This window comes from Mobula hypostoma, chromosome 2 (assembly GCF_963921235.1).
Source record: "Mobula hypostoma chromosome 2, sMobHyp1.1, whole genome shotgun sequence".
NCBI classification, from domain to species: domain Eukaryota; kingdom Metazoa; phylum Chordata; class Chondrichthyes; order Myliobatiformes; family Myliobatidae; genus Mobula; species Mobula hypostoma.
The window spans coordinates 114474081-114499993 of record NC_086098.1 but is presented as its reverse complement, the minus strand read 5'-3'; the positions used below and the strand labels follow the sequence as shown (position 1 = coordinate 114499993).

At 42.3% G+C, this 25913-nt stretch overlaps 1 protein-coding gene across 1 annotated transcript; it reads right to left on the bottom strand.

Moving 5' to 3' along the window:
• Window positions 1-12740: 12740 nt before the first annotated feature.
• slc35d3 (solute carrier family 35 member D3) lies at window positions 12741-14456 on the bottom strand. The gene is made up of 2 exons (XM_063068965.1): window positions 14021-14456; window positions 12741-13477 (listed from the first exon to the last, which is right to left on the bottom strand). Exons 1-2 carry the CDS (start codon window positions 14454-14456, stop codon window positions 12741-12743), a joined length of 1173 nt encoding a protein of 390 aa, XP_062925035.1.
• Between the last annotated feature and the right edge of the window lie 11457 nt (window positions 14457-25913).

Sequence of the window (25913 nt, the reverse complement as noted above, 5' to 3'; positions counted from 1 at the left end):
ATGGTTGATTGTTGGTTCCCTCATTGTGTTGATGGATTTGCCTGTCAGAACCAGGAAATGAATTTGTGAGCTGCAGATGTTCACTTCTACTTGAATTTGAGAGCCTGTCACGTTATAGATAAACATTACACAGAAAAAGTTATCCAAACAGTTGTTGCTTCTACATTGGCTTCAACACTTGGTGCATGATTCAATGAGTTTTGTCACAGTAGCCTCACATGAAATGGATGAGTTTACCATGATGCATCTTGGTTGGACGTTCTGACAGCCACTCAGTCCAACCTACGCACAATGACCAACGGGCACCCTTTGATATAAACCCCATTACCCAGCACTTGATTGTAGCCCCCCCCCCCCGCCACCCTCAGGGTCGCTCGGCTCGCTGTCGTCTAGGGAAACAGCCTCGGCCCTGCCAAACTGGATAATTCGTTTGTGTGGATGGTGTGTGAGGTACCCCACCCCGCCCAAATAACAGACAATACACCAGATGCAATTAAATGATTTACAGTTTATAGATATTACTGGAACTATATAATTAAAAGAGAATAAAATATAAAAGGAAAATAAAAGGCGCCACACTTATCAAAGTTCGATCTCTTCGTGCACAAAAACCGTTGGAGCTCAAGGACCTTCTTCTTCACCCTGCGACCCCTCGGACCACCTCGACCGGCCGCCTGGGATCAACAACGGTGGTCGACCAGACGCTCCACACGAGTCCGTCTCCGTCTCCTCGCCGAACGTCCCGCTCGGGGTCCGACCCCGTTATTGGTCTCTCAGCACCTCGTCCATCCTCTGTCTTGCTCTCCCGCCTTCTGCCCCAAAACCCCGCGCATACAGTATCTTCAAATACACCAAAACCATAACAACTATCCCAATTGGTTAATAGCACTCTCTTATCAGACTCTAAAGCAAAAACAAACTGTTAGCGCAAACTTTCTCAACGTTTAACACAACAAAGCCGCATTCCCCAGATTAACATAACAAAGACGCCATTTTAATTAGCCTCCGCAGTAACATAAAAATCGAAACCCCCTTACATGATCCATAGGCATCTCTACCAAAGTGATTCAAATGCTCATCTGAAAACTCCTTAAATGCTGTTGTGGCCCAGTTAACAATCTTTCTGTCAGAGAGAGCAAACCACTCTCATGGTGAAGTCCCTCTTCTATCCCCTTGGAATCTCTTTCTCTTTTCGCTGAGCCCATGACCTCCAGTCACTAGGTGACCCCTACCTCTGATATGGGAAAAAGATTTCTGCTGTCTTTTTCAGCTATGCCCTTCACAATTTTACATACAAACAGCTATCCCATAATAATAGACCCATTTTCAATCTTGCTTATTTGCATGCTGCTATGATTTTTCTGTTAAAGCTTATGAGTGAAATTTTGGCCCCAATATTGTTTTCACAACATTGAACTTCTGTATTCTGAATCACCAGCTCTGTTCTCTGAAAGTGACGATGATCTTGTAAACAGAAGCTGCTCAAATTGATTACTATTCTTTACAAGTGCCTGCCACTGAAATTATGTTGATATGCACCCTTCAATTTTCTGCAATTACATCTTTTGATCAAGATCAGAAACAGTAAACTATCTTGAATAGCAACAAGACCGGATCTTGTAGTGGAGTGAAAGGACCAGATTCCGTAGTGGAGTGAAACGGACCAGATTCCGTAGTGGAGTGAAACGGACCGGATTCCGTAGTGGAGTGAAACCGACCGGATTCCGTAGTGGAGTGAAAGGACTGGATTCCATAGTAGAGTGAAATGACCGGATTCTGTAGTGCAGTGAAATGGGCAGCATTTACTTCTTGTAACTATTACTTGTGAGTGATTGTGTTTTGTAAGTATAGTGTAATTTTCACTACCATAGTGTAAAGGGGAACGTTTAATTTTGTTAACAATATTTGTGAGTTCCGATCCTATCATTCCATTTAATCCCTGTCCTAGACTCAGAATTGCAATCGTATCTGCATCTTAGCACTGAGCAAGTCCAACATGAGGGGGAAGGCATGAACAGAGCATTACTGTCCACCGAAACACACGTGGCCAATGTTGGCTGACTTGCACAGACTGACATTGGATAAGGTGCTGTCAGCAGCTGCAGGGTTGACTGGAAGCTGGATTCAATCACAGAACCAGCATGCACGGACAGATTTTTTTTCTTTCTCTCTCTCACTCACACACACACACACACACACACACACACACACACACACACACACACACACACACAATCTAATGCTGGAAAACACACACTATTTTAATAAGGAAATGTCCTTACGTATCTGAAACAAGGCGCAGCTGCATGGAGCACTGGAATAGAAGGACGGATATGGAGATGATGTTTCTTCTTGTGGGAGAATTTAAAAGCAAGAGATCAATTGTTTTGAAAGATCATCACCTATTAGTCAAAATGTTTTCTCTGAGAGAATCTAAAAAGGTCATGGAAATGTTAGCATATGCATGTTCCCACCCAGTCACACACCGCCCTGCCTTAGAAAGATTTCAAAGTGGAAATAATTTGGAAAATGTGTAGCTCGGGTGTTTGATGGTTGGGTTGATCTTGGCAATTTACTCGCATGTCGGTACAATTATTTGTCTTGTCTGCTATTGCTTTTCTTCTGGTAACCCGTCTGGCAAAGTACGTGTTCTAAACTAGCTAGATAATCTTTGTCTGCTATGCCTTTCAATTTAAAATTGAGGCCTCTTGTTCTGTACTGGATGATGCTCTGCTGGACAAGGTTCTGTTCCACGCCTCATTATTTCCTAACTTACCCATTCTGTCATTTTTTTCTGCCGTTTCTGCTGCAGTGCTTTCTGCTTCTGATCCCTCGTGTTGGTAACCGTGCACTGGAGTGCTTCTTCTAATTTGCCTGTCAGTTCTTGGCCAACTACCTGAAGACATTCATCTCCTTCTTCTTTCATAACCTGATTGTATTTTTAAGGCAATTATGTGAAAATAAATGGCAAAGATCAGACAACAACTCAACCCAAACAGATTTCATGGTCCTTTATTGTCACTGGAACTCCCTCCCAATGGTTGCATGGGAGTTCTGCTTCAAGAAATGGCTCTCCACCACCTTCTCAAAGAGTGATTAGGGATGGGTGAAAAATACTGGCCTTGAAAGCCATCTGTTGATGTCAAAACCTCATGTTAAAAATTATTGGGACCTCTCTTCCTTAAAGGCTGGCAAAGCAATGTCTTTGAAGATTTTTAACACAGATTTAGATAGACAATTTTTAAGCAAGGGGGTGAAATGTTACCAGGGTCAACAAGAATAAAGAGCTGAAGTTAAAAGTGAATGTGAAGCCGGTTTTAGGGCCAGGTAATGTACATCTGTTTCTAATTTGTATTTTTATATGTTTGTATAAATATACCTAGCTAAGTTTCCCTTAAAATCTGTTGTCCACTTCCTAATTTACTCCTCGGCAATCTCTTCCTTGCTCCCCTCAGCATTCTATGATACACCCAGTCAACCCCAGGGATTTATTTAGCTTTATGACCAAAAAGCCATAAGATATAGGAGGAAGCATACACGAGGAATTCTGCAGATGCTGGAAATTCAAGCAAGAATTAGGCCTCTCAGACTATGAAGTCTGCTCCACCATTCCATCATGGCTGATTTATTATCCCTCTCAAAACCCCGTTCTCTTGTTTTCTCCCTGTAACCTTTGACACTCTTATTAATCAAAAACCTGTCAACCTCTGCTTTCAATATACCCAAAGACTTGGCCTCCACAGCCCCCTGTGGCAATGAATTCCAAAGGTTCACCACTTTTTGAATAAAGAAATTCCTCCTAATCTCTGTTCTAAAGTGGCCTGCTTCTATTCTGAGGCTGTATCTTCTGGTCCTAGACTCTTCCGTTATTGGAAATATCTTCTCTATGTCCACTCTGTCTAGCCCTTTCAATATTAGGCAGGTTACAATGATATCCCACCCCATTCTTCTAAACTCCTTTAAGTAGAGGTCCAGAACCATCAAATGCTGCTCATACATTAACACTTTCCATTCTGGGATCATTCTCATGAACCTCTTCTGGACTCTCTCCAATGTCAGCACTCCCAAGTGCCTTTACATCTCTGACTTCTGAAATCACAACCCATTTATAAAATAGTCTACACCTTCAATCCTTCTACCCAAGTGATGACCATACGCTTCCCTACTCTGTATTCTTTCTTTCTCAATCTTTTTTATTTAGTTTCGAATTGATAAACCTAACAATGATAATGATACAAAGAGATTGGGATTACATTATTAATGGTTAATGTATCCAGACACATCTCCAAGTAAAATGTGAGAGTAAGAGTTCGGCATGGACTAGAAGGGCCGAGATGGCCTGTTTCTGTGCTGTGATTGTTATATGGTTATATGGTTATAAAATATGTAATTTAAGCCTCCCAATGGCTTAATAACTGAACATGAAAAAGATTCAAAAATTTTTATTCAAAAAATGTCCCCCTACACTAAAAAAAAACAAAACAGAACAAAACAAAACAAAAGCTGGGCTGCCATGTTTCATCGGTTAAAATCATTATGTGTCATTAACTCCGCTCCTCTACACACAAACAAAAAGTTATTGAAAAGGATTCGGAAAAGGTCAACTTACCTCATATGAAAGTGTTGAATAAGTGGCCTCCAAGCATCTTCAAATTTAACCAAAGGATCGATAGTACCACTCCTAATTTTTTCCAAGTTTAAACATGTTACAGTTTGGGAAAACCATTGAAATGTAATAGGGGGATTAGAATCTTTCCATTTAAATAAAATAGATCTTCTGGCTATTAATGTAACACATGCAATCAAACGGCAAGCTGCAGGGGATAAATGATTAGAGTCCATCACTGGTAATCCAAAAATTGCAGTAATAGGACGAGGTTGTAAATCAATACGCAAAACTACTGAAATAATATCAAAAATGTCTTTCCAATATTTTTCCAAAAGAGGGCAAGACCAGAACATATGTGTCAAGGAAGCTACCTCAGAATTACATCTATCACAAACAGGATTTATATGGCAGTAAAAATGAGCTAACTTATCCTTGGACATATGGGCCTTATGAATCACCTTAAGTTGTATCAAAGTGTGTCTAGCACACATTGAAGAAGTGTTAACTAGTTGGAGAATTTTCTCCCATTTCTCTATAGGTAAAGATACCTGAAGTTCTCTTTCCCATTGATTCTTAAGATGTACCTAGACGTATTTTTGTTATTAAATCATAAATAATTGCTACTAAACTCTTCTGATAGGGATTTAAACCTAAATTTTTTCCTGTAATTTCAGTTTGATGTGGTATCAGAAAAGTAGGTAAAATAACATTCAAAAAGTTTCTAATCTGTAAATATCTGAAAAAATGTGATCGTGGCAGTACCAAGCTTCATTTCTAAATCCTGTTTTGATATTATTGATTCTAAAATTTCTTCATATATATGGCAGAATAAATATCCTAGGTTAAATAAGAAATATTTACAGAAAACAAAAAAGGATGGCGGTTTGGCATTGCCAAACTTTAGATTCTACTATTGGGCAATTAATATTCGATGTCTAATGTTCTGGATGCAAGATTTGGATGAAATTCAATGTCCACGATGGGTGAACCTCGAGTGTGAGTCTGTACAAGGGTTCTCAATAGTTTCTATTTTAGGGGCTTCGCTTCCCTTTGCACTCACTAAACTGAATAAACAAACGATTAATCCAATAATTAAACATACAATACGAATATGGTTTCAATTTCGTAAATTTTTTGAATTGAATGAATTTATCCTATCAAGTCCTATTATATTCAATTTTTTTTCCAACCATCCAGAATTGACCAAGCTTTTCTTTTATGGAAAACGAAGGGAATAACATGTTTTCGTGATTTATTCATGGATAATTGTCTCATGTCTTTTGAACAGTTGTCTAATAAATATAATTTGCCTTGATCCCTACTCTGTATTCTATCTACCACTTCTTTACTCATTTTCCTAAATACCAAGTCTTTCTGCAGACTCCTTGATTTCTCAACACTATCTGACCCTCCACCTATCTTATTATCATCGACAAATGGCCACAAAACTATCAATTCCATCATCTAGATCATTAATGTACAACATAAAGGGTAGTGGTTTTTAATAGCTTCCCAATCTTCTAACTTGCCACAAATTCTTGTTCTATTATCTGCCCTCTCTTTGGCTTTATGTTGTCTTTGACTTCTCTTGTTAACCATGGTTGTGCCATCTTGCCTATAGAATACTTCTTCCTCTTTGTGATGTATATGTCTTCCGAATTGCTTCCATAAATTCCAGTCATTGCTGCTCTGCCATCATCCCTGCCATGTTTTTCTTTCCAATCAATTCTGGCCAAATCCTCTCTCATCCCTCTGTAATTCTCTTTACTCCACTGTAATACTGATACATCTGACTTTAGCTTTTCCTTCTCAAATTACAGGGTAAATTCAATTATATTATGATTACTTTCCACTAAGAGTTCTTTTACCTTAAGCTCTCTAATCAATTCTGGTTCATTGCACAACATCCGATCCAGAATAATTGATCTTTTAGTGGGCTCAGCATGAGCTGTTCCATGGGCACTCTAGAAATCCCCCTCCTGGAATCCAGCACCAACCGGACTTTCCCAATCTACCTACATATTGAAGTCCCACATGACTATTGTAACATTGCCTTTTTGGCATCCATTTTCTATCTCCCATTGTAATTTGAAGGCCACATCCTTACTACTGTTTGAAGGTATGTATACTGTACAATTCCCATCAGGGTCTTTTTACCCTTGCATTTCCTTGGCTCTATCCACAATGACTCAACACCTTCCAACCCTATGTCACCCCTTTCTATTGATTTGATTTCATTTTTTACCAACAGAACAACACCGTCCCCTCTGCCTTCCTGCCTGTCCTTTCAATACAATGGACATTCAGCTCCCAACTATACTCTTCTTTCAGCCATGATTCAGTGATGCCTACCACATTATACCTGCCAATATGGAACTGTGCTACAAGTTCATCTACCTTATTCCATATACTGCATGCATTCAAATATAACACCTTCAGTCTTGTATTCAACCTTTTCGATTTTGTCCGCCTTTTATGTTGCAACTCATCCTGTTGGTTCGCAATTTTGCCCGATCTACAGCCTCTCCTCACTACACACACATTGCCTCTGTTTGTAAACCAGTTACCTCATCTTCAGCACTATTATCTGCCTTTCCTCCGATACTTCGTGCATTGAAACATAGATTGCTCAGGCCACTATGCTCAACCTTTTCATTCCTGACTTTGTCTAAAGTCTTACCAATATCTGCCCCCACAATCTCTCCACTGCTCTGTCACTCTGGTTCCCATCCTCCTGCAACTTTAGTTTAAACCCCACCATGCAGCATTAACAAACCTTCCCACTAGGATATTTATTCCCATCCAGTTCAGGTGCAAACCATCCCTATTGTACAGGTCCCAACTTCCCTGGAAGGGAGCCCAATGATCCAAAAATTTTATACCCTCCCTCCTACACCAGCTCCTTAGTCACATATTAAACTGTATAATCTTCCTAGTTCTGGCCTCACTAGCACATGGCACAGGTGGCATTCCTGAGATCACAACCTTGGAGGTCCTGCCCTTTAACTTAGCACCTAATTCCCTAAACTCCCTATGCAGAATCTCGTCATTCATCCTATCCATGTCATTGGTATCCACATGGACCACGACTTCTGGCTGTTCACCCTCCCACTTAAGAATGCTGAGGAATCGATCTGAGATATCCCAGACCCTGGCACCGGTAGGAAACACACATATCATCTGGGAATCTTATTCACACCCACAGTATCTCCTGTCCATTCCCCTAACTAATAAATCCCCTATCACCACAGCGCACCTCTTCTCACCCTTCCCTTCTGAGACACAGAGGCAGACACAGTGCTAGAGACCCAACCACTGTGACTTTCCTCTGTTAGGTCATCCCTCCCGACAGTATCCGGAGTGATACTCATTGAGGATGATGGCCACGGGGGTACTCTGTTAGGGTCATCCCCACCCCCAACAGTATCCGGAGTGATACTCATTGAGGGTGATGGCCACAGGGGTACGCTGTTAGGGTCATCCCCCCCTGACAGTATCCAGAGTGATACTCATTGAGGGTGATGGCCACAGGGTTTACCCTGTTCGGTCATCCCCTCCGACAGTATCCAGAGTGATACTCATTGAGGGTGATGGCCACGGGGGTACCCTTTTAGGGTCATCCCCCCCGACAGTATCCGGAGTGATACTCATTGAGGGTGATGGCCACAGGGGTACCCTGTTCAGTCATCCCCCCCCCCCCCGACAGTATCCGGAGTGATACTCATTGAGGGTGATGGCCACAGGGGTACCCTGTTCGGTCATCCCCCCCTGACAGTATCCGGAGTGATACTTATCGAGGGTGATGGCCACAGGGGTACCTGCACTGGCTTCTTAACGCCTTTCCCCTTCCTGACCGTCACCCAGTCTCCTGTGTCCTGCATCTTGGGTGTTACTACCTCTCTATATGTCCTATCATGCCTCAGCCTCTGAGTTCCAACTCCAACTCCTTAACACAGATTGTTAGAAGCTGCTGCTGGATGCACATCTTACAGTTGTAGTCACCAGGGACACTGGAGATCTCCTTGCCTTCCCACATCCTGCAAGAGGAGCATTCAACTATCCTGCTTAGCATCTCTTATGTCCTAGCTGAGCAGATATAAAGGGAAGGAAAAAAAACTTGAGCTTTTCCTTTCTCTGACTGAATCTTCTCTTCCCAGAAGCCTCGAAGAGCTAAAGCCTCAAGATTACCACTCTGACTCTGCCCACTCAGGTGACAGCCGCTGCACTTGCCCCGCCTTCCTTTAATTTGCTATTGTTAATCAATTCCCAAACACCTGTGAAAGCTCTTTTTTGCTGTAGCAACCCGCTGTTCCCTTTTGTACCCAGGCAGTGCACCTGATTGAAGTCCCCTCCTCTCAGAATTTCCAATGTCCAGATTGGCCACTGGTCAAAACTCTTTTTCCTCAATAAATTCCAACAGATTTGTAAGGCAAAATTTACCCTTAAGGAAAACATGCTGACTTCGCCCAATTTTATCATGTGCCTTCAAATACACCAATACTTCATCTTTAATAAAGAACTCTGTCATCTTACCAGATACTTATGGCAGGATAAGACACCTGTATTTTGCTGTCTTTTCCTCCTTCCCTTCTTTAAGAGTAAAGTGACATTTTTGATTTTCCATTTGTCCAGAACAATTCCAGAATCTAATGATTCTTGAACAATCAGTATTAATTCCTCCACAATCCCTTCAGCTGCCTCTTTCAGAATCCTGGGGGTGTAGTTAATTTGGTCCAGGTGACTTGTCTATCTTCAGACCTTTCAGTTTCCCAAGTGCCGTTTCCTTTGTAATAGCAACCACACTCACTTCTGCCCCACGCCACACTCAAATTTCTGGCATGTTGCTGCTGTCTTCCAGTGAAGACTAATGCAAAATACATATCGAGTTTATCCATTATTTCTTTGTCCCCCATTACTATCTTCCTAGCATCAAATATCCACTCTTGACTTTCTTTTACTCTTTATATGTTTGAAAAAGCTTTTGACATCCTGTTTTATATTATTGGCTAGCTTACCTTCACGATTCATCATTTCTCTCCTTATTGCCCTTTAGTTGACTTCTGTAGGTTTTTAAAAAACTTCCCAGTCCTCTAACTTCACAAAAATTTTTGCTAAATTTAATGCCCTCCTTTTTGTTTTTATGCTGCCTTTGATTTCCCTTGTCAGCCACGATTGCTTCATTCTCCCATTAGAATATTTTTTCTTCTTTGGGCTGAACTTCAAGGCCATGAACAGCACCTTCTTTGTAAAGTCAATATGCTGCAGGACATCACTGTTCTCTTCCCTGAACTCACTGGATGTTGTCTATTTGGACTTTAGTAAGGCCTTCAACAAGGTCCTGCATAGCAGGCTGATCTGGAAGGTTCGGTCCCATTGAATCTACGGAGAGCTAGTTAGGTGGAATCAAAATTGGCTTAGAAGAAAGAAGCAGAGGCTGCTGTTTGAAGGTTATTCTCAGAATGGAGGTGTGACACTAGTGGTGTGCCACAGGGGTTGGTATTGGGACCCTCGTTTTTCATTATTTATATAAATGATTTGGAAATGAATACACAATGATTGATCAAGGAATTTTCAGATGACAGGAAATTAGGAGGCATTATTGATAGTGAAGAAGGTTATGGTAGATTACAACAAGACTTTGATCAGTTAAGAAAATGAAGAAGAGATGTGGCCTTCCTTGAGCTGTTGTTTTAAAAAGAGCTAGAATCTTTCCACGGGGTATTTATTGACAATGTTCTGCTAGACATTGAATAGGAGACACAAGAGTTATATGGTTGGGCTTGAAACCTCCAAAGGAGTATTTAAAATTGATGGTAGCAGAACTTTTGACAGGAACTACAACATGTTTCCACAGAAATATAGAGTATCTTCACCAGGAATGAGCAATGGTATATACAAATTATGTGCACTGGAGAGTAGAACATAGAACTATAGAAAACCTACAGCACAATACAGGCCCTTCAGCCCACAATGCTGTGCCAAACATGTCCTTACCTTAGAAATTACCTAGGGTTACCTATAGCCCTCTATTTTCCTAAGCTCCATGTACCCGTCCAGGGGTTTCTTAAAAGACCCTATCGTATCGGCCTCCACTACCGTCGACGACAGCCCATCCCACGCACTCACCACTCTCTGCGTAAAAAAACTTACCCCTGACATCTCCTCTGTACCTACGTTACTGAAGCCTCAGCTTCATTGACTGTGAAATGCCATGGCCACTGTAGGCAATTAATGCCCAAAATATTTCACATGTAAAGCATGATTCAAGAAGAAACCAACAAACAAAACGAAAGTGTGCTTTAAAAAAAAATCTTACACTGTTGTACAGTGAGGACCAAAAGATTTGGTCTCGTTAATGCCAAAAAAAAATGTAACCCAGCACCTACAATAACTTCTCTTCCCTATAGCAGATATAAAAAATGCGACTGCAATAAATACAAAAATAAAGGGAAACCAACATACGTAAAGCAACTTAATGGCAAAGTTTAACAGAACCATCTAAACTCCGTACAATTCGTATTCAATAATGAATCACCAGAGATAGTTTGTCTTACAAAATCGCAACGTGTTTAAAAAGTTTATGTAATTATAATTAGGAATAACTTTGAAATTAATAGTGTATTTTCCAATCAAAATCTGTTTTGTATTTAGAACTATTTTGTGCATAATATCCTTTACAGATTCACCTCAGTCACATACATCTCCATCTCTGCATACTTAATCATCCACCGCACTTTCGCTTGCCTATTTTCTCTCCACGTGAACAGAAACCACTCATTTATTCACTTGTACGTGCAAACATATAGTGCAGACAAAAAAATATAATGTCCTCAATTCTGTCTTTGTTTCACATATTTACTAAACTGATGCCCTTCCGTGAGCATCTCCAATTTCACGCAAAAATATAAGTTTAGCACACAGAATGCTGGAGGAACTCAGCGGGAAAGGCAGCATCTACAGAAAGGAAAAGAATCGGCATTTTGGGGGCTGGGGCGAGACCCTTCATTTGGATTGGAAAGGAAATTCCTCCCCATTCCTTTCCAGTCCTGGTGAAGGGTCTCGGCCCGGAACGTCGACTCTTTATTCCTCTCCATAGATGCTGCCTGACCTGAGTTCCTTTAGCATTGTGTGTGTGTCACTTTGGATTTCCAGCATCTGCAGAAGCTCTTGTGTTTATGGAAACTACACGATGTTCCTTAGTTGGTTCGGCCGATGAGGTAACTTGACACAACAAATGCCAGTTGATCGGCTAGACACGACGCGACGAGAAGGGCGTCGGCATTTCCGAATACTTCTCGGCCCCTGTGGTTTCAGGAGGAAAAAGAGCTCCTGAAGGAGCTGCATTACGGAAGTAAACCCTGCTTTTTTCTTCATGGTGTCATATCTTAAACGTTGTCACTTAACAATCGGAACACAAGATGGGGGGGGGGAATCTCCATTTAACAACTACAATTAGAAATAGCAATTAAAGATGAACACGTCTAAAAAATATATTTGTCTCCGGATAAATTTTCAACTTGATGAGATCGTGAGAATGAGGAAGAAATTTCATTAAGAAGTTCCGCTGACATTGTGTAGCCACTATTTTAATATCAAAATTAGATGTTTAAATTGCCAGATTGCAAATATTCACGTGCATTATTCGATTTATATTCACTCCTGCCCATCCCACGGTGCTATTCAGTGGGTGACGGTGATCTGTTTCTGAAACCTCTGCTGTGCAAACGGTAGACGTACTGTCGCCGAACGCCAGGGCAGGGGTGGGGCGGGGGGGGGGTTATTTTTTCACTTGCCTGGGCAAATGTGGAGAGAGAGAAGTGGGGGGGGGGGGGGAGGAATGGCGAGTTTCCCCATGGTCGGGCTGGACTCTTGCCCGTACAGAGCAGACTAGCGTGCAACTATCCGCATAATCATAACGATAATTCTTCCGAGTATAATTGAGGTTTATATCTGGTTTTCGCCTCGCCTCTGAGAAATAATAGTGCAGAATGCTGGTAATCTGTTTCTGGCACTTGGTCTACGCTGCTCTGTCAGTTGGTGAGGCGGGAGTAACGCCGGCACCCCGAATTACGGATAGCACTGATCAGTGTTTAGTCCCTCACAAAGCAACGAAAATTGAGGTTTCGATGATTTACTGGGAATCCTGAGCCGCAGGGTCTTTCCCGAAAACCGTTAACTGTCTTAATAACCTCCACACACCGACGTAATTTTCCGTCAGTGCATCGTTCTGGGGCGCCTGCGGTTCTATGGGCCCGATTCCATTCCCCTCAGACTCGGTGCTGGGGACTTCCTGCAGTTCAAGCACTTGGGGAGCAACGCTGGGAGATTCAGTCTGTTCTTCCTCCTCCTCTTTGGTCAGTTCTTCCAGGTCATCGTACTTGGCCTGCTGCCTCGTGTCGAAGTATTTGGCCACGCAGTAGGTGACCGAGCCCACCGTGTTCACCACCACGCCGGCGATGAACAGGGAGGTTGGCACCACGTCCTTGAAAGCCAGCATGCCCACCGTGATGGTGGCCACACTTTTGACCACGCCCACAAAGCTGGTGGTGACCGCCGAGTTGATGTACGTGCAGTGCAGGGTGGTGAAGTTCATGAGGCAGCCGATCAGGATGCAGGAGACGAAGGTACAGCAGACTGCGGGGTCCAGCCAGCCCGGGTACGACCAGACGTTGACCACATCCAGGCTGGCGAGGCTGCAGATCAGCAGTATGGGCGAGGCGGAGACGGCGATGGTATATTGGGCAGTCAGGGGGCCGTAGGAATACTCGCTGCCCTTCTTTTGAATCACCACCAGATAAGCGGCGTGAACCAGCACTGCGAATACCCCGGTCACGTAGCCGATTGGCTCCCCGGAAAGATCACCAGCCCCTGGGGGAAAGCACAGGCCTGTGAGAAACATGCCGAAAAACTTGTACCAGCTGCGCTTTAGTATACTGGTACCTGCTTACCAAACAAACAGAGAGAGAAGCTAGGGGTTTAGTGATAAAACACAAAGAAATACTATTCAGCCAATTACTTTATTAACTGACGCCGTTAATCAACTATTTGACAATGACTGTATGGAGAATAAAGATTTATAAAACATTAAAAAGATTTATAGACGTATCTATATTTATGCAGATTCCTTCCAGTTTTAGTCGATTTTAAATTGGATGTCAATGCTTTCTGGGTTATTCAACCAGACTGACCCCTGTGATTTTTTTTGATCCTTTCCATTGTGTTCGTGCAATGCAAGAACAAAGTTCCGGGACATCTCGCCATTGTCAATTAACCATTATATTTTTCGCGCAATGCCCGTGAATAAACTAACGGCAACTAGAGTCCTCTGCAATTGCGTGGGGAATTACAAATCGGCGAGCTAGGAGAATCTCGGACCTGTCACCTTGGGGACAGATTGCCTGTAATACTGACCTGCTAGCGCGGCTCCGCAGGTGGTGAGCAGCACCGCTACACCGACACCGATCGAGGGGGTGCCGTTCTTGAGCAGGAAAACTCCTATTATTAAGGTAACGAGAGGTAGACAGCGCTTGAAAACAACGTACATGGGAAGACTGAGACCTCGGAGCGACCACAGAGTCAAACAGGACTGCAGAGTGGACAGCAGCGTGACGCTGGCGAAGACTTTGGCCAGGCTAAAACTATAAGGCGGAACGTCTATTTTACCCAGCCTCCTGAGGACCTCGAGTGTCAGAGCGGCGGTGCTGCTCGTCAGAAACTGCACCAGCGTTAAAAAGATGAAATTGTGCCGAGAAATAAGAATCTTCAGCAGAATGTTCAAGGATCCCGAAAACACTCCGTGGGCAACAGCCACCGAGATACCGAGCGTCCTGCCCTTACAGAGATGCATGGTACTTCAGATGTGAAACCAATGGGTTTTAGCAGCAGTTAGCCTTTGGGTACCAACTGCCACAGACACTCCGACTCAAGCACCGCCCACCCTACGGTTCCATTCATTAACTAAAGGCGGAGGCGGGAGGATTTACAGGACTGGGGTTGAAACTGATCAATTGAACACTTTATTAATGACCACCATTCAAAATGCTGCAAAGTCAAATGTGAATGATCCCGGGCAGTTGACGCATAGAAACCAGTTGCAAATGCAGCTTCCCATTTACTTAATTAAGTGAGTGTTTTTATTTTACATTTCTTTTCGCCACTGCACGATTAATGGTGAGTCACTGCTCAGGGGGCCGTCAGTCCAGTAAGAGACACCGTGAAACTGCAGATGCTATCAATCTGGAGCAATACGTACAGAATGCTGGAAGAACTCAAAGTCAGCTGGCATCTATGGAGGGTAATGAACGATCGATGTTTCCGACCGAGACCCTTCACCGGTCTTGTGTGTGTTCTGCCAGTCAACTAATGCCGAATTCAATCACCACTCTCAAAATCCCGAACCATTAACATTTACGCGAACTGTTCGATGTTTAGACGAAAATAAAACACGTCTTCAAGTCGGGTGCTGAAAATAATCTGCCCCCTTGAAAGTACGTTATCTCTTTTAGCTGAGTACATTTTCTTTCCGTGATCAAAACACTAAACGGGGCTGTCAGTCAAAGACCTGAGTGTATTGTCTTTTATTTATGATTACAGGCTACGACCAGAGGCGCGCGAGAAACCGTTCTGTAAGAAACTGGACACACGGCTGTAGTATCCCTTCGTGCCCACAGCTCTGTCATTTTAACAAAACGTCGATGTAGTCAAAGGGCTGTAAATGCTAAACTTCCTTCCTAAGATGTACTTTTATGCTTCATCAACACAGAGTTACTAGAGGATAAGGAATCGTCAATATGCCAGAGCAATGCGTCCAACACAATATCCGACTTCAAACTAGACGACGGAAAGAGAGTGAAATCTGTGACATGAATCAATGTTTTTGCACTCGATTGAAATCCGGAAATTCCATGATTAGAAACGAGTATTTCCTTGCTCGTTATATGTTCTAGAGGTTACAATCACCGTCCTTTTAATTGATAAACTATTTTGACACATTTGCTAACCTGTCGTCGCAGTTTGTGGATCAACAGATGAAAATGAAGATCTGAACTTCATAATCTGCTCTCTTCAGATTTCTGTGTTGCTTTCCGACGTGCGCACATTTATACTGGACTACATTAGCCTCGTAGGACATCTTGGTCGGTATGGACCGGTTGGTAGAAAGGCCTGTATCCGTAGAGACCACGTTTCTGAGGTACGCTGTACCTCGCCTCCGCTTCGCTTTTATTTCTCAGAATCATCTCGAAGGCCATTTGACTCGTATTGCCCGTGCTGATTCTTCAGCAGAGCCAGCAAATTATCCGCACGCCGCCTTTTCCCATTGCTGCAGGTTCCCGTATCCAACTACTATCATCTCCTTTAAATACCTTTGACTCTGCTTCAATTATCTGGGAAATTTCCAAACTTAACCCCAATATTCCTTTCATAACAATAGCGGGCTGTCCATTTGATGACATTGTACTTCTCAGAGACAGTAGTGAAATCCGAACTGTTATGCCTAAACATTAGCTCCTGGAAGAGAGATCACGAAAACCCCAGTCCTTTCCCCAGAGCCATGTCACCTATTGTCTCTCTACGGCCCTGATGATCCTGCTCCCAGCACCGCTACAGGCAGGAGACCGAGCTTTAGTTTGTTCTCGGAATTTTAAACCTGTACCTCTAGACCTAGCGACCATTTGTTAACGGGTACAGTTTTCTTGCATTTAACCTAATTTATCCTCTATCAAACCTTTTCTTAATCTTCTTTGCTCCAACGTGAACAGCCGCAGCTTCCCCATTTTGTTGACCGTTCTAGTAAATCTGTTCCTCATGCTTTCTAGCACTCTCACGTGCTTTTTGAAGTGTCTAAACCAGAAATAAAAGCAAAATCGCATTTGCCATTTAATCAGGCTTTAATAAAATTCAATATCACTCATTTTGTAATCTGTGCCTTTATTTCTGAAACCCAAAACCCTACTTACCACTATATCAACATCACCTGCCTCTTCTATATACACACAGATACAGGTACTTTAAAACTCAATGAAGGGTCGCCAAGTCGCCTTGTACTCTTTTCCATAGATGCTGCCAGGCCTGCTGAGTTCTTCCAGCACTTGGTATGAATTCATCTATCTTTCCTCTCATTCTTTCTGCCAACTTGTTTCACTTTTGCTATCTACCTGCTCGTACTGTCAGTCTGTGCCATTTTACAGTAATCCAAGGAAGCATTTCTATTGATTTTTATTTAACATGTTGCACAACGTCAAAGGCAGGATGAAAGCTAAATATAATTTTAGACTGGATTGCATACTCTACTGTGCAGCTCAAACAGGAATGAGGCAGACTTTTGGTCAAGTGTTTCACAACTAAAGCTTTTATGTACTTTGTAGAATATTAAATCAAAAGAAACGTACTCGGGATTCTGGAAATCTGAAATAAAAATAGAAAAAAACACACACAAAAATGCCGGAAGAACTTAGGAGGTCAGGCAGCATTTATGGAAATAAATAACCAGTTGATGTTTCGGGAAGAGACCCTTCTTCAGAACTGGAAAGGAAGGTGACGGGCGGGGGTTGCGTGGGGGGGGGGGGGAGGGAGGAGGATGATAAGCTAAAAGTTGATAGCTGAAGTCAGGTAGGTGGGGAAGAGGGTCTGAAGTAAAAAGCTGGGAGGCCATGGGTGGAAAACGGGCTGGAGAAGAAGGAATCCGATAGGAGAGGATAGTGGACCATGGGGTAAAGGGAAGGAGGAACGCACCAGGGTGGTCATAGGCAGGTGAGGAGTAGAGACAGGAGATTGGGGAATTAAAGAAAAATCAAGGGAGCAGGGGGCAATTACCAAAAGCTGCAGAAATTAATGTTCATGCCATCAGATTGGAGGCTACCCAAACAGAATATGAGGTGTTGCTCCTCCTGCCTGATTGTGGCCTCATCGTGTCAGAAGAGGAGGCCATGAACTGACATGTTGGAATGGGAATGGAGATGGGAATTAAAATGGTTGGCATCAGGGAAATGCTGTTTATTGCGGTTGGAGCAGAGGTGCTCAACAAAGTGCTCCCCCAATTTATGTTGGGTTTCATCAATATAGAGGAGCGCTGAATACAACAGACAACCCAACAGATTCATAGGTGAAGTGCTGCCTCAGTCGAAAGGACTGTTTGGGGCCCTGAGCTGAGATGAGGGAAGAGGTGAATAAGCAGGTGTAGCACTTCTGCTGCTTGCAGGGATAAGTGCCAAGAGGAGATTAATGGGGGGGGGGGGCAATTGGACAAGAGAATCAAAGAGGGAATGATCCCTGTGGAAAACGGTGGGTGGGGGTGAGGTAAAGATATGGTTGGTGGCACAGTCCCGATTAAGATGGAAGTTGCGGATAATAGTGTATTGGGTGTGGAGGCTAATGGGATGGCAAGTGAGGAATTCTACCCCTGTTAAGGCAGTGGAAAGATGGTGTGAGTGCAGTTGTCTGGGAAATGGAAGAGATGCAGGTGAGGGCAAAATCAATGGTGGAGGAAGGGAGACCCCAGCCTTTGAAGGAGGAGGACACCTCTGATGTCCTGGAAGGGAAACATCTCCGCCGCTCCAAGGAAAAATGGCCCAGTCCACTCAACCTATTCTCATAAGGCATGCTCCCTAGTCCGGGCAACATACTTGTAAATCTCCTCTGCACCAATCTATAAGTTTCCACATCCTTCCTGTAGTGAGGCAACCAGAATTGAACACAGTACTCCAAGTGGGGTCTGACTAGGGTCCTATATAGCTGCAACATTACCTCTTGGCTCCTAAACCCAATCCCACACTTGATGAAGGCCAATGCACTTATGCTTTCTTAACCACAGGGTCAACCTGCGCAGCAGCCTTGAGTGTCCTATGGACTCAGACCCCAAGATCCCTTTGATCCTCCACACTGCTGAGTCTTACCATTAATACTATATTCTGCCATCATATTTGACCTACTAAAATGAACCACCTCACACTTATCTGGGTTGAACTTCATCTGCCACTTCTCAGCCAAGCTTTGCATCCTATCAATGTCCTGCTGTAACCTCTGACAGCCCTCCACACTATCCACAACACCCCCAACCTTTGTGTCATCAGCAAATTTACTAACCCATCCCTCCACTTCCTCATCCAGGTCACTTATAAAAATCACGAAGAGTAGGGGTCCCAGAACAGATCCCTGAGGCACACCACTGGTCACCGGCCTCCATGCAGAATATGACCCATCTGCAACCACTCTTTGCCTTCTGTGGGCAGGTCAATTCTGGATCCACAAAGCAAAGTCCCCTTGGATCTTTCTCAATAAGCCTTGCATGGGGTACCTTGTCAAATGCCTCATCTTGGGAACAGATGAGGCTGAGATGAAGGAACTGAGAATGGCATTTTTACACGATAGAGAGTGGGAAGAGGTATGGTCACTCTGGACTTCCAGCACCTGCAGAACCTCTTGTGTTTATAAAATAGAACATGCTGGAATTACTCACGTTACATCACTCAAGAAGCAGAATTTACTTCAAGTCAATGATCTTTAACGAAAGGTCGTCAAACTGAGACATTAACTTCCCTGTTCCACAGCTGCTGCCTGACCTGATGAAAATTTCCAGCATTTTCTCCTTGTGGTCTCTTTAGCTGCCAGGCTCTCAAACTGGCTTTTGCCAATCAACCTCCCAGCTCTTAGATCCACCCCTCCCCTCCTGTCTTCTCCTATTATTTCCGATCACCCCCTCCCCCTCCCACTTTCAAATCTCTTACTAGCTCTTCTTTCAGGTAGTCCTGACGAAGGGTCCCGGCCCGAAATGTCAACTGTACCTCTTCCTATAGATGCTGCCTGGCCTGCTGCGTTCACCAGCATTTTTTTTGTGTGTTTCTAAAATATTAATATCATTTTAGTCCATGACTACTTCAAGACATTCTCTTCAGGTTATATTGGCATACAATACATAGAAAGCAAAAACTAAAACAAAAAAAAACTTTTAAGTAACATTTTAAAGTATTATCTTTAATCAATGTGAGACATTGACTAGGACAACTGTGCTGCTCCAAAGAGTGCTATATGAGGTCATTCTTACCCTCGGCTATTAGACTCTATAATAAGTCAACCTATAGCAAGGGAAGTGATGGCCTCCTCCAGTTAGACTGTTAAGAGGTACTTACTTTTTATTGTTTCTTACTTTTCTTTTAATATTTGTATATTTGTATATCTGTGCACTTGTAATGCCACTGTGACACTGTAATTTCCATTGGGATCAATAAAGTATCTATCTATCTTCATTAGTCAGGACACTGAATACAGAAGTATGGAGATTAAGTTCCAAATTTTAAAAATCTTGGTCCTATCCCAGATGGAGCACTGCATACTGTTCTGGTCATCAAGGCATCGGAAGGATGTGATCGTATGGAGAGGGTGCAATGAAGATTCACCACGCTGTTACTTGGAATGAGACTGGAGAAGCTTAGTCTGTTCTCCCTGGAACAGAGGACATTAAGAAAAGATATGATTGAAATAAATAAAATTGTGACGTGTATAGACAGGGTATACTGCAAGGCAGTTCATATTAAAGATAAATAAAACTAGAGACCATAGGTTTAGATAAGGGGGAAGAGATTTAGAAGAGATCTTAGGGGGAGCTTCTTCACCTATAGGATGTTACCTGGAATGCACTGCCTGTAGAGTGGTTGAAGCTGGGTTGCTGACACAGTTAAGACCATAAGATATAGGAGCAGAATTACGCCGTTTGGCCCAGTGAGTCTGCTCTGCCGTTTCATCATGGTAGATGCAATTTTCCTCTCAGCCCCAACCTCCTGCCTTCTCCCTGTATCCCTTCATGCCCTGACCAATCAAGTCTATCAACCTCTGCTGTAAATATACATAAAGACTTGTCCTCCACAGCTGTCTGTGGCAAAGAATTCCACAGATTCACCACTCTCTGGCTAAAGAAATTCCTCCTTATCTCCATTCTAAAAGGACACCATTTTATTCTGAGGCTGTGCCCTCTGGTCTCAGACTCTCCCACCATAGGAAACATCCTCTTCACATCCACTCTATCCAGGCCTTCCACAATTCGATAGGTTTCAATGAGGTCACCTTCTATTCATCTCTTGATCCTTCCAGAAATGCAAATTGATTCAATTTATTCTCCTGTGTAGACATCACTGAGATTAAAATATAGATTTGGTATTTTGGTGAACTTGCTCAACAGCTTTCCACAGTAACAGATTCACAGTCCTAACCAGAATCCTCTTCCCAAAAGTCTAAAATAAAACAAGCTCAAGATACAAGTTGACCTGTCTAAACAGAGCACATTACCCCACAAAGATCATAGTATCTGTATTGTACTTTTGCCTGTGCTATTAACGTTCAATTTTGTGGTTAATCCTGGTCATATTCTTTCATTTAAATCCACTTCTTTTTGTTTCAATCGTGTTAGCCAGGTCTTGTAACAGCAGAATATATATCTTAACTGTTCTATTCTTGCTATCTGCAACTAGCCACCATTTTACTCCAAATAGTGTCCTTATTTGCCTAGAATCAGAAAAGTTGTTTATAATCAGCGTCAAAGAAGTGCTATAAAAGTTAACTATTAACAATGTTATGGCCATTCAATAGTGATTATCAGGGAAATTTGTTACATTTCATTGAGACCACTCTCTGCGATCTTTTTAATAGTTCATTTATATTGACAATCAATCAAGTTTTATATCTTTACTTTACTAAAATGATCAATACCATACCTGACGAGCCATATTCACGGCAACAGTCCGACATCTAATACTCTGACAAACTTCTATAGATGTGTGGTGGAGAGTATGTTGACTGGTTACATTACATCCTGGTATAGAAGCTCCAATGGCCTTGAACAGAAGGTCCTATAAAAAGTAGTGGATACAGTCCAGTCCATCAAGGGTAAAACTCTCCCCACCACTCAACACATTTACATGCAGCGCTGTTGCAGGAAAGCAGCATCCATCATCAGGGACCCCACCATCCAGGTCATGTGCTTTTCTCACTGCTGCCATCAGGAAGATGATACAGGACTCACACTACCAGATTCAGGAACAGTTATTAGCCCTCAGCCATCAAGCTTTTGAACCAGAGGAGATAACTTCATTCAACTTAACTTGTCCCATCACTAAACTGTTCCCACAGCCTATGGACTCATTTTCATGTATTCTTCATCTCATGTTCTCTATGTTTATTTATTTATTTATCTTGTTTGTATTTATACAGTTTGCTAGCTTATGCACATTGTTTATTTGTCCGCCCTGTTGGGTGCGGTCTCTATCATGGTTCTTGGGTTTACTGACTATGCCTGCAAGAAAATAAATCTCAGGGTTGTATAGTATGCAATGATATACATGTACATTGAAAATAGATTTACTTTGAACAGTTGAAGATTTAGGCCTAGGTGTTATCACAAATGCTGCCCTTCACTAGTCACAATTTTCTTTCATGAGTGCTAATAGTTGGACACATCTACTTATATTCTCCGCTTTCTTATAGAAATTAAACTTGCATTGTTCAATTTTTGTCATTCTGTCTTTCTAATGAAGTTGGTCTGTTGTCTATGTTCCATCAACTGACTCAAGTAGTTTCTGTTCCTTCTTTCTGGGTGTTTTTTTCCCCAATAGTTCAGACTCTGCTCTGTTGATGAATAATGTCAAAAGCATTGCTTTCTACTTTGACTCAGCTTCCAATATACTCGGATCCACTTATTCATCAGAATGACTCCTTTTTTTGGGGGGGGGGGGATAATATTATCTATTTATTTATTTATTTATTTAGAGATACAACATGGAATAAGCCTTTCTAACCCTTTGAGTCACACCAACAAGCAATCCGATTTACTCCTGATTTAACCCTATCCCAATCACAGCACTATTTTCAATGACCAAATAACCTACTAACCAGCATTTCTTTTGACTGTGGGAGGAAACCAGAAGACCTGGAGAAAACCTACGAATTACATGGGGAGGAGGTCAGACGTTGGGAACTGAACTCCAAACTCAAACACCCCAAGCGTAATCCTGTTGTGCTAACCACATTACTGTAGTGCCAACGTCTTCAAGTCGTTATGAATATCAGATTTAACAATTTAATAATTTGACCTCCTATTTTCCACCCTCCTTAACTATGTTATCCAGCATTACAGGACAACACCTGATCACTGCCCAGGATGTCTACCCTCTAGCTTCTTGTACATGTGAAAGCCAAAGTATAAATTTACTCTGTGGGGATGTGGTGTTGTGTTGGTAGATGGCAGATGGCTTCAGAGAAAGCAACTGCATTAAATCTACCAGTGACATGTTAACAAAATATACTACTTGAAACAAATAGGGACAGAATATTGATTATGAGACAGAGCTCAAAAGAGAAACTGAAACATCAAACAACATTTGTTAGAATTTTAGGTAATTGGTATAAGGGTAACATTCAACAAGTAGTGAATCTGGTGGTTTGAAAATCCAATTGAGTGGTGCCACAACAACAACCTCTCACTCAATATCAGCAAAACCAAGAGTTATTAACTACCGGGGAAAGAAACTGGAGACCAATGAGTCAGTCTTCATCAGGAGATCAGAAATGGAGAGGATTGGTACCTTTATATTCATTGGAATTATTTCAATCTGTCTTGGGACCATTATGTAAGTGGCATTACAAAGAAGGCTCAGCAGCACCTCTACTTTCTTAGAAGTTTGCCAGGATTTGGTACGTTATATCTACAACTTTGACAAACTTCTATAGATGCACAGTGGAAAGTATCCTGACTGGTTGCATAATGGCCTGGTATGGAAACACCAATGCCCATTAATGGAAAAGCCTACAAAAGTAGTGAATACAGCCCAGTCCATCACAGGAAAATCCCTCCCCACATTGAAAACATCTACAAGGAGTGCTGCCACAAGAAAGCAGCATCCATCAAAAAGACCCTCACCACCCAGGCCATGCTCTCCTCTCACTGCTGACATCAGGAAGGAGGTATAGAAGCTCTGAGTCCCACACCACCAGGTACAGAACAGTTATTACCCTTCAACCATCAGGCTTCTAAACTCATACAGCTTCACTCATCTCAACACTGAACTATTCCACAACTTATGGACTTACTTTCAAGGACAACTCAATGTTCTCAATATTATTGTCATCGTACATTTTGCCTTCTTATGCTCATTGGCTATTTGTCCATCTTTCCTTTTGTGTAGTTTTTCATTGATTGAATTGTGCTTCTTTGTATCTACAGTACATGCCCACAATAAAATGAGTTGCAGAGTAGTACATGTCGAACATATATGTACTTTCATAATAAAGTTACCTTGAAATTTGAACTTTGAAATTAGACGAGGACAAGTAATAAATTAAATATAAAATGTAATTTTATACAGAACAAGCTTAACAAAGCTCTGTGGATCAGTAGGTTGCTTGTAAAATTAAACAGGGCAAGATCAAATATCAAAGATCAGGGTGTCCAAGAGGATACCTTTGCAGGTTAAACTAGGATCCATTAGAATCAGGTTAAGGAAAAACTAAGGGGCAATGCTTGCTTATGCTGCTGCATATTATGTAAAGAAATATTTTGAGGTTGCTCTTGTCCAGAATGAAGAGAAATCAGATGGAAGGATATCAGCAGTGTTACAAAATCTGACTGAGCTTCTGTAATGTAGAATGGCCAGATTGCTGCAATAAGGTTCATGCTGCTTCAGTAATGCAGCATAAACTTGAGAAGTCAGATGTAGAATGATCAAGGATAATGACCACACCTCAGGGCAGCTGGAGCAATCACCAGACGTGCTAAGCGAAGTTCTCTGATGACCCCAAAAGAGAGACTGGATAATATAAGACATAGGAGCAGAATTCAACACATTTCATCATGGCCTACTTATTATCACTCTCAACCCTATTCTCCTGCCTCCTCCCTGTAACCTTTGATGCCCTCACTAATCAAGAACCTATTAATCTCTGTTTTAAATATACCCAATGACTTGGCCTCCACTGCCGTCTGTGGCAATAAATTACACAGATTCACTACCATCTGGTTAAAGAAATATCTCTTCATCACTGTACTAAATGGACATCCTCCCCCCCCCCCCCGTCTATTCTGAGGTTGTACCCTCGGGGCATAGACTCCCGCACAATAGGAAACATCACATCCACTCTATCTAGAACTTTCAATATTTGATAGATTTTAATGAGACCCCCCCCCCATTCTTCTAACCTCCAGCGCGTACAGGCTCAGAACCATCAAACATGCCTCATACATTAACCCTTTCATTCCTGAAATCATTCTTATGAACCTCCTCTAGTCCCACTCAAATGCCGGTGCATCTTTTCTTAAAAAATGGGCCCAAAATCGCTTACAATATTCCGTGCCATTTGACAAATGCCTTATAAAGCCTCAGCTTTACATCCTTGCTTTTACATTCTAATTCTCTTGAAATGTATGCTAACATTGCATTATCTTCAACTAAACCTGTCAGTTAACCTATCAGGAATCCTGCACAAGGACTCCCAAGTCTCTTTGCACCTCTGATTTTGAAATTTTCTCCCTGTTTAGAAAATACTCTACACCTTTATTCCTTATTCCAAAGATCATGACCATACACTTCCCTACATTATATTAACATCTGCCACTTCTTTGCCCGTTCTCCCAATCTGTCCAAGCCCTTCTGAAACTCCCTGCTTCCTCAACACTACCTGCACCAATATGAATCCAGGATATTCCCAGATTCTCCTAAGCTGGGTGTCCTGATCATCCCTACATTGCAAAGAAATCAGAATAGCACTGTGCAGTACTTTACTAGGTATGAAAAGGAGGGACTGTAGAGTTGGTATAAAACACAGCAAATGTCTCTGTCCCATTAAACAGGTAAACTTGGTTCTATAATTGATCCAGCAAGTTTAGCAGTACAAATAAGCCAAATGAAAAGCAACACACATCAAAGTTGCTGGTGAACGCAGCAGGCCAGGCAGCATCTCTAGGAAGAGGTACAGTCGACGTTTCGGGCCGAGACCCTTCGTCAGGACTCATGAAGGGTCTCGGCCCGAAACGTCGACTGTACCTCTTCCTAGAGATGCTGCCTGGCCTGCTGCGTTCACCAGCAACTTTGATGTGTGTTGCTTGAATTTCCAGCATCTGCAGAATTCCTTGTGTAAGCCGAATGAAAAGTTTTCTTAAAGATGGAGAACAATGCAGATGAAGATGTACACAAAATATTTGATCTATTGGCTCCAAATAGGCAAGTTACAGAATGTAAAATACAAATGAGTAACAGGATTGTTCCAAAAGAAACTAACCTCTGCAAGAATCCAGAGAAGGTTGAGAGGTTATTGGTGTGAATGT